Source organism: Anolis carolinensis, unplaced genomic scaffold (genome assembly GCF_035594765.1).
Source record: "Anolis carolinensis isolate JA03-04 unplaced genomic scaffold, rAnoCar3.1.pri scaffold_7, whole genome shotgun sequence".
Taxonomy (NCBI): domain Eukaryota; kingdom Metazoa; phylum Chordata; class Lepidosauria; order Squamata; family Dactyloidae; genus Anolis; species Anolis carolinensis.
The window spans coordinates 4582832-4593105 of NW_026943818.1; the positions used below are offsets into that span (position 1 = coordinate 4582832).

The 10274-nt window shown below is 43.9% G+C and overlaps 1 protein-coding gene across 3 annotated transcripts in view; it reads left to right on the top strand.

The window, feature by feature from the left end:
* The window catches only part of brinp1 (BMP/retinoic acid inducible neural specific 1), a 111573-nt gene extending 108113 nt beyond the window's left edge, over positions 1-3460 (top strand). For all 3 annotated transcript variants that reach the window (XM_062959686.1, XM_062959689.1, XM_062959688.1), the window contains exon 8: positions 1774-3460. In XM_062959686.1, coding sequence (XP_062815756.1) covers positions 1774-2914 — 1141 coding nt within the window. In that variant the 3' untranslated portion in view covers positions 2915-3460. The remainder of the gene's footprint in view (positions 1-1773) is intronic.
* Positions 3461-10274: the final 6814 nt, after the last annotated feature.

A 10274-nucleotide genomic window follows, 5' to 3' on the forward strand; every position in this document is an offset into this window, starting at 1 on the left:
TTGATCATTATCTCTCTGTCCCTGCCTGTATCTCTGGCTCTGTCTGTCCATCTGTCTGCTCATGCTCCTCCACCCCTTCTTTCTTCCTATTTCTCTCCCTGTCTCTGGTTCCCTCCCTCCATCTCGCTCTTTTTATCTCTGATTTTTCCTTGTTCATCCAGGCCCATTGTGTCATTTTTAATTCTGCCTTTGATCCGGCACACAACCTAATGATTATTCAGAGGTCAAGCCAGACGGGTGCTGCAAATTTCACTAATCTGACTCCGGGAGCTGTGCCCGTGATCACTCCCTCCCATCTACAGGAATGGCATCCTAATTTCTCATTAGCCAGTGCCATCTCTGTAAAACGCTGAGTGGCCTGTGCCTTTGGGGAACAATGGAAGACTTGGTAATGCAGCAAAGGGAATGTGAAGCAGAGGAAAGTGTCCTGGGGGTGGGAAAGAACAGCCATGGACCAAAAAGCACTGCTTGTATAATATAATTCTGTGGTTAGGCCTGTAACAATAGCCCTACATTCAGGGATAGTATGATGAGCATTGAGCAGCACATGCATCAAAACAGCATCACATTCAGAAATGGAAGATAGTGTTGGGAATCTATTGAGCGGTTAAACTCAAAAATAACCCTCTTTTGGGGGTGATTCCTCAAAAATACAGCAGAGTGGCAGAACCACGTTTCATATGCAGCAGAAACTTGTGTGTGGTGAGCTTGGAAAGGCCTTTGTTTCTCAGGATGGCAAAAAATTGCAAAGTCTCCTTGAAAGTTCAAAAATCATTTATTGAAGTAAAAAAGAAATCCATTATAGATAGAAAAGGTTCTTGGAGCTAACTAGCTCACTAGACTAGCCACTAAGGAAGGTGAGAAGGTAAAAATAACAAAATATCTGAATAGCTACATTTTGTCAGGAGAGAGGGCAAAATGTGACCTTCTCAGGTTGAAGACAAAGAAATATGCCTGACCGTATGGTCCAAGCCTTTGGGGCAATTAACATTCCAATTGATAGAGGAAGTTGCTTCATCCCTGAAGGGTTCACATTACTATAACAACAAGGTGAGGAAGTGGATGTAAACAGGAAAGCAAGAGAGAAACCAGCAAAGGCCTATCTAGACATGCATGGGAATACAGAGAGGGTTCCCTCAATCTAATCCTATCCTCTACATAACTAGTTGAGACTTGTCCAGTCCAGGATGACAACCAACAGATAGAGTATCTGGAATGTTGTGAAGGCCCATTGAGTGTGGAACCTTTGTAGGAGCATATCCAGGAAACTGGACAATTCAGAGGGTTCAGGGAGTGTGAACTTGGTATGTTTACACTGAAAGTCAAACCAAGGAAAATGGTTGGGACATCGTTCAAGAGCTCTGTAGGTTGTTTCAGCAATGGACCAATTGGTTGGCCAATGATGGTATGGGATGCATTGCTCAGTTTATCTTCAACCTGTTGGAAGGGAGTGGTAGGAAAATCCTACACCTCTCTTCCTCAAGAATGGGTGAAGATCAGAGGCTAATGAGCTGCCTTTCATTCTGTTTTTTTGGGGGGGCGGGTGAGATGGGAGATGCAGTTATGAGACCGATATGCTAAAGCAGGGCTATCAATCACGTTGCTTCTAGATGTTGTTGAACTTTAGGTTCTAACAGCCCTTGCTTGCCGAGCTAATGGAGAGGAATGTTGGGAGTACCAACCAATCCCAACTAGAGGGTCTTGTGTTGCCAATCCTGTGTTTAGAGCCCAGTCTTTTAGACTTGACCTGATGATTTGCTTTCTTCTTTTCAGAACAATACAGCAGTGGCTGTCCAGGGTCCAGTCTCTCCTCTATTGTAATGAGAATGGGTTCTGGGGCACCTTCTTGGAAAGCCAACGGAGCTGCGTCTGCCATGGAAGCACCAGCCTGTGCCAGCGTCCCATACCTTGCATCATTGGAGGCAACAACAGCTGTGCCATGTGCAGCCTGGCCAACATCTCCCTCTGTGGCTCCTGCAACAAGGGCTACCGTCTCTCCCGGGGCCGCTGTGAGCCCCAGAATGTGGACTCTGAACGGAGTGAGCAGTTCATCAGCTTTGAGACAGACCTGGACTTCCAGGACTTGGAGCTGAAGTACCTCCTTCAGAAGATGGACTCTCGCTTGTATGTGCACACCACTTTCATCAGCAATGAGATCCGCTTGGACACCTTCTTTGACCCCAGGTGGCGCAAGCGCATGTCCCTCACCTTAAAGAGCAACAAGAATCGGATGGACTTCATCCACATGGTGATTGGCATCTCCATGCGCATCTGCCAAGCACGCAACACCACCCTGGATCCCCTGTTCTACGTCTATGTCAACCCTTTTAGTGGGAGCCACTCCGAAGGTTGGAACATGCCCTTTGGGGAGTTTGGTTATCCTCGTTGGGAGAAAACTCGCCTGCAGAACAGTCAGTGCTACAACTGGACACTACTGTTGGGAAACCGGTGGAAAACCTTTTTTGAGACTGTTCACATCTACCTACGCAGCCGGAGCCGGCTCTCCACTATGATGCGCAATGAGACTGGTCAAGGACCTGTGGATCTGTCTGACCCCAACAAGCGCCTGTTCTACATCAAGATATCAGACATCCAGGTGTTTGGATACAGCTTGCGTTTCAATGCCGACCTGTTGCGCAGTGCCGTACAGCAGGTCAACCAATCCTACACGCAAGGTGGCCAGTTCTACTCCTCATCCTCCGTCATGTTACTGCTGTTGGATATACGGGACCGAATCAACAGACTGGCACCTCCGGTAGCGCCAGGGAAGCCCCAGCTCGATCTTTTCTCCTGTATGCTGAAGCACCGCCTGAAACTGACCAACAGCGAGATCATCCGAGTGAATCATGCGCTGGATCTCTACAACACCGAAATCCTCAAACAGTCCGACCAAATGACAGCCAAACTCTGCTAACGCAGACTTTTGTGTACTTATGTACTACTGGACTCACTTTTGCTGTAAAAAAACAAACAAACAACAAAACAACACACACACACACACACACAAAACCACAAAACAACATTTTAAAAAAACGAAGATGAAAGAAAAAGAGATTTAAAACAAATATGAAGAAATGTAAAATGTAATTAATATACAAAAGGGGTGGGAGGAAGAGGAAGAGGATTGTTGGAAAATGAAAAGAAAACTATTCAGTGAGCCATGTTGAAGTGTTGGGCATGTTCTGTTATCCTTCCAAAGGGTCATAACGTGAGACTCTGTTGGGTAGGATCCAGAGATAGCCGAGATGGGTGGGTGGGGGACAAATCAGAAAGATGCAGAAATCGGTGTTTTTGAGATTTCCTGTATTTAATTGTAAAGAGTTCAGCTATGCAGGTGCCAAAAAGAGAGAGAAAAAGAAAAGGAGAGAGAAATAGAATGAATTCTGTGTACAGATACAAAGAGTCGCCATTTCTCCTAGGAGGAGTTAATGGCCAAAGATAAAAGATATTTCTTTTGTGACGTGTCATGGCAGATTTATTCTGAATCATTTCCCTCACCCTGGTTGGACTTGGTCATTTGAAAGGAAGCGACCAGTAATTATCTGGTTCGGAATATGGGTTTACCCAGCTCATAATGTGCTGGATGGTTTTGGGCTGACTGGTGATGAAACGATCCAACAAGTTGACGTTATTTAGGGCTTACGGTTCAGCAATTTGGATAGTGACTCTAAAGCTGAGACTAAGACCTACAGCAGATTTGACGCAACTGCTGACATACCACTGGAAACATGAAGGAAGCATCCATGGTGCTGAACCCTATTCCAAAATAGATTCATAACCTTATAAAGCTCCCTTATGGTTTTGGGCTGACCCGTGATGGAACTATCCAATGTGTTGATGTTATTTAGAGTATATGGTTGGGCAACTTGGATAGCAACTCTAAAGCTGAGACTAAGACCTGCAGCAGATTTGATGCAACCACTGACATACCACTGGAAACATGAAGTATCCATGGTGCTGAACCCTATTCCAAAACAGATTCATAACCTTATAAAGGTCCCTTATGGATTTGGGCTGACCCGTGATGGAACTATCCAATGTGTTGATGTTATTTAGAGTATATGGTTGGGCAACTTGGATAGCAACTCTAAAGCTGAGACTAAGACCTGCAGCAGATTTGATGCAACCACTGACATACCACTGGAAACATGAAGTATCCATGGTGCTGAACCCTATTCCAAAACAGATTCATAACCTTATAAAGGTCCCTTATGGATTTGGGCTGACCCGTGATGGAACTATCCAATGTGTTGATGTTATTTAGAGTATACGGTTGGGCAACTTGGATAGTGACTCTAAAGCTGAGACTAAGACCTGCAGCAGATTTGACGCAACCACTGACATACCACTGGAAACATGAAGGAAGTATCCATGGTGCTGAACTCTATTCCAAAATTAGATTCATAACCTTATAAAGCTCCCTTATGGTTTTGGGCTGACCCGTGATGGAACTATCCAATGTGTTGATGGTATTTAGAGTATATGGTACAGCAACATGGATAGTGACTCTAAAGCTGAGACTAAGACCTGCAGCAGATTTGATGCAATTGCTGACATACCACTGGAAACATGAAGGAAGTATCCATGGTGCTGAACTCTATTCCAAAATAGATTCATAACCTTATAAAGCTCCCTTATGGATTTGGGCTGACCCGTGATGGAACTATCCAATGTGTTGATGTTATTTATGGTATACAGTTCAGCAATTTGGATAGTGACTCTAAAGCAGATTCAGTGCAACCACTGACATACCACTGGAACCATGAAGGAAGCATCCATGGTGCTGAACCCTATTTCAAAATAGATTCATGACTTTTTGTTTCAACCTGGGGATGTTCATCTCTGGTACCCATTGGCTCCCTTTGGAGCAGGAATGTGTGCGTTGTCATCTAGGAGCCATTGGAACGCAACTCGGGTCATCTCTTACTGTTGGCCATGCTGGCTGTGTTCCATGGAGTTACCATCCAAGAGGACCACACACTCTTCATCTCTAGTTTGGAGATCCCTTGTCAAGAAGCTTTTACTCCCTGACTCATTCACCAACAGCATCCAGAGCAAGAGCTCCTCCTCCTTCTCTAACTCTCCTCATATTCTTTCATACTGCCTTTTCCCATTAAGCATGACATTACCATAAATATCCCCAATTGGATAAAATAAGAGGTGGGGGGAATCCTACACAGAAGAACAGCCTGTGAGATACAGCTTCTCTCCTGCTTCAGGCAGTGGGAGGACGTGGTTGGGGAACACAACACTGCTATGAAGCTGAGCGAGGAACAGGACATGCTGGAAGGCGGCTGAGATCTTCTCAACCCACCCCCACCACACCCTGATCTTCTGCTCAATGCTTTTAATTCAATTACCATTTCTCTGGCCTTGCGCAGGAGCAGGCATATTGACTCAGCTTGTCTTGCTAATAATACGTCGAGGCGAATGCCATGGAAGCTATAGACCGCCCGCTTGGAACAAGGCTCCAGAGTAAAGCCTGGGGTTTCCTTGGAAACAAAGGAGGCAATTAATTAGATGTTCCTTGAAATCCTTGGGAAGAGTCTAGGCCTCTTGGCATCTCTACCCTCCGGGGTGTATGTATGAGTATGGTCCGTAGCAACTCACAACCCCTTTTTAACCAGTTTCTTATTCAACGTCCATCTTAGTCAAGAAGAATTCGGTCCAGATGTTGGACGTGTCTTGTGCATGCTCTCGCCTACTGGAGATCTTGGACATTTTATCCTATGCACAACACCTGCATTCAGCTCAAGGATGCATTGTGTGTTCAGATGCATGCCACCCATTATTACTTCAATTACTCGCTTGAATCCTACATGACCTTTTACACAGCTTTCTGAACACTTTAGCTTTCAGTTCAGTGTTTTCAGTAGTAGCTTTTCACGCATCCCAACAATGGGTTCTCCAAACCTGCCTTGAGAGTTTGGGAATGAACCTGGGAACCTTCTGCATGCAGAGCATAAGCCTCTCTACTGAGCAACAGCCCAGAACAACCCCGGAGGGCTTGATGGAATTGAGGTTAAGGACGTAGTGGTAGTAGGGAATCAATCAGTGTCAAGACGTGTCTTGAGGCAAGGCCTGACCAAAGAGAAATCCGACAAGCATTTTCCTCAAAGTCCTTCTCCAGAGCTTCCAGCTCTTTGGTTCTCCAGAGGCATCAAACACTGTTTAGCTTGGCTTGCCTTGATTTTAATTCGAAGGAAGAATCCTTTCAGAAGTGTCTTAGGGCAGAAGTTATAAACTCCAACTGAAGCTTCCATCAGTCATTACGATTCTCTGGGCATACCATTCTTCTTATGTCTTTTCCTTTCTTCCCTTCCTCCTTCCCGTGTAATATTTCTAGATCTAAATAAAACAATCTAATGCAAAGAGGATGGGCAGGCATTAGAGCAGGTCTCACTGCTAGATCTCATGATTCTTTGCAATAGGTTGAACAAGGATGGAGACCTTACATCACAGAGAGGGAATGTAGCAATATGGCTATGGAGTTCCATCATGGTTACACAAGACAACCACCTTATTCATACACTGTCGTTTTGTCCTGCCAAAATGTTTGTGCTCATCTTCAGGCATAATGCCTACCCATATAAAATGCCCAGCCATGGGCGGTACATATACAGCTGTGCTTTTGCAGTCTGGAACTGAATATAGCTGTTTCATATTGGAAAAAATGTAGAAGAAGTAGGAGGAGAAACAAAGAATTACAGCTGACAAACCCAACCAGAGCCGGCCCTAGGTATTTTTCAAATGTAGGCGAACAGAATCCCCCCCCCCAAACCAATCACTGAAAAATAAAAGCGTTTGATAAGCGAAAATGTTGGATAATAAGGAGGGGTTAAGGAAAAGCCTATTAAACATCAAATTACATTCAAATTTTACAAATTAAGCACCAAAACATCATGTTTTACAACAAATCAACAGAAAAAGCAGTCTCGACTGCGCCCCCGTATGTTTTGCATCCCAAGCGACCACTTAATTTGCCTCATTATTGGACTGGCTCTGAACCCAACTAAAGTCTATTCAGTGATTTCCTCGAATAGATTCTTCCTTCAACAACTGATTCAAAAAGGATTCTAACTGGAATTAAACAATCTGATTCACACCATGGCATGTGCTGCTCGAGACAAATGTCTGGAAAACCCTAGGCTTATCCAACTGCCAGAAAGCACCACCACACTTGGATAAAACTTGGTGACCCAGGCTAGCCATCAAACCCCTTTTACGCGAGATACAACTCAATTTCCCTTGCCTTTTGTGCCACCTCCATCAATCTGCCTATTCCATTAGTGGCCCTGACCTAAATCTGTCACGCTGGAATAAATTCATTTTAGCACTCAGGGTCTTACTGCAAGATAACTTCATTATTATACGAGGAAGCGCATAATAAGCTGCTTATATAACATACATGAAAACTTAATATACTCTTCTGACATCAGATAAGTTGAGGGTGAGGGGGAAGATAGAGTTGGCACATCAGGCAAATTGGGTGCTGAAAAAGAAGCAACTTATTGAAAACAAAGTGTTGCACCCCAAGGGTATGAGAGCCCTCTGAGAACCACATGGAAGCCAGGTATTCAAGCAACACAGTTTATTGAAGGTTATATTTATATATATATATATATATATATATATATATATATATATATATATGCAAGTAAATAGGAGTAAGAGTAATAAGAGTCAGTAGTCCATAATATAATGTTCACAATAGTTCAAAAGATGGTTCATCAAAGTCTTTCAAAGTTGTAATCCACAAACAGAACATGAAGAGTTCCAGCAAAGAGTCAAAGTCAGCAAACAGCCAGTAGTTGCAGGAATCAGGGACAAGACGCAGCAAAACTGCCAACTGTAATCCACATGGAAGGTATCCCTTGGAGAGCAGGGAAAAACAGGAGTAACAAGGAAAGGTATACTTGAGAGTCACAAGGCATGAACTACAACTGGATATCCTGGAAACAGCACGGGAACAAGGCAAGGAGCAAGAGACAGGAACGGAGATGCTACTCCGAAGAAAGGCTACGTTGACACCGCAAAGAAAACAAGGTGCGAGGTCCCTTTAAGGAAAACTCAGGGCTCCTGTTCATGAGATCCAGGACAATCACAGCTTCCCATGGGAAAGTTTACTAACTGAAGCATTTGAGAGTCAAACGTTTACTTCTTCTCAGCACTTCTCTTTGACTTCTATCCTGTGAGATAGATTGCCTCCGATCAAAAGACTCATCCTCTCCTACAACAACTCCATCTGGTGAATTTAGCCTTGAGGTAACATGGGAATGTTCTCCAATTAGCTGTTCCTCTGTAACCACAACTTCAGGCACCCACAAAGCCATTGGGCTCTGATCCAAATCCCGGAGAGGCTCAAAATCTAAATCAGCCTCTGAGTCCCACTCTAACTCCTGTGGAGGGCCAGATCCTGATGGCTGAGCTATAACACAAAGGCTCTACAGCTGTTTATTTGCTCATTATGGTTCAAGGCCAGTTTTAAACATGGGACCCCACCCAACACCCAAACAGAGATGCTGCTAAAATAAATAAATTCCTCATATTATGTCCAAGGGATGGAGTGCATTTTATGGAGTTATGCATTGCAACAGTGCCTCATTAGTTCATTGTGGTGCTGCACAACCATATGTGCAACCCAGTCCAAGCACAGTGCATTAGTATGTGAGAGGTATCAATGTGCAATGATGATGATAGTGGTGGTAGTGGTGATTTCTTACCTGCTTCTTCCTATGAATCATAGTAAGGGAATAACAACAAATACTATAAGGTAAAGGTTTCCCCTTGACATTAAGTCTAGTCAAGTCCAATACTGTAGGACGGTGCTCATCCATTTCTAACCCGAAGAGCCGGTGTTGTCCATAGATCCCTCCAAGGTCTCCAAGGTCTTTGGATAATAGTCATCATAATTTTGGATGCCTGAAAGGAGAAATTCTCCAATGGTCATGCATGTATGAGTCAGATATAACAGGCTTCTGCAGGTAACCTGGAGCCAACAACAAACAACAGTGAGCGGAATAATTTTAACCTTGATGTGATATCATGCCATGATGTGCTATTAACCAAACTCGTTGCCCTGTTTTGAACCAGCTGAAGTTTCAAAATTTGATGTGGAGGTAGCCCAACATATAGCATATACATTGCCATCTTTAACTCCAGTTCTAGGAAAGAAAACTCAACAGGTGTAAACTAATAGCAAGAACTTTCGGATGTTGCATCTATCTGAGTAGTCATTTGGAACAATAGATCCAGGAGCCCTTAAAGCTGTGAACATACTCTTTCAAGGGCAGTGCAAACCCGGTCCAAGAATGGTTGGTATTGGTCTTGTGCAATCTGGGTAAAACACAATCCATTTCAGTGTCCCGGATTTCAGTGAGACTCCTGATTATCTGCCATGTGTTCTCATTATGGAGAGGAGTCTGTGACGGGTGGACCCTTGACATTTCGGGCACCCAAACAAATCGAAGAAGCCGGATTAGTCAAAGGAAATGGCTAAAAAATGGATCAGCATGCAACTCTGGTTGGTACACCTCCAAACCCAGCTTAGGACCCTTTTCAGAAAGCATTTTCACTTCCCCAATGTCCCCTCCACTTGCTTATTTCCCCAAAAGCGATACTGAGACAAAATATGACATTCTATTGTGGGTCATTTTGAGATATTTGAGTGGACCGTCGCTGTAGTTCAATGGGAAACGATGCAATTAAACAGAGGCTCCTGCAATTAAGTGGAGGATCATGCAGTTAAATGGAAGATCACACAATTAAATGGAGCATTGTATTAAAAAAAAAGGAAGAATCTATAAAAGGTCTCTTACCGGCTGTACAATTCCCATCCCTGCGCTACAACCGCCATTAAAAGTAACTTTGAAAAAAAAAACTATTCTAAAGTTGGCTTCCCAGAGAGACCTGCAATTAAGGAGACTGATCTAAGATGAACATTATCAGCATAAATAGGAACCGTCTCCCATGGAGGCACTGGGAAGAAAATGACGGGGTTTTCCCCCCACCAAAGTTTACTCAGATCAATTTCTTTGAGGAGGGGAGTGCAATTTATTTTGTAACGGCTGTAAAGTGAGCACACATTGCGTGATTTCCCCCAGGCCCTCCGACTGATTCTATCACCACATTGCGACACAATACATTCTTACCGGTATCTTTGCTGTGGGCGTTGTAGATTCAGGCCAAGCGTGCCTCGAGGGTATTCTTCCTCTGCCGCAATTGATGATCTTCTTCCTTGGAGGTAGAATGGGAAGAGGGAAAATCAAATATGT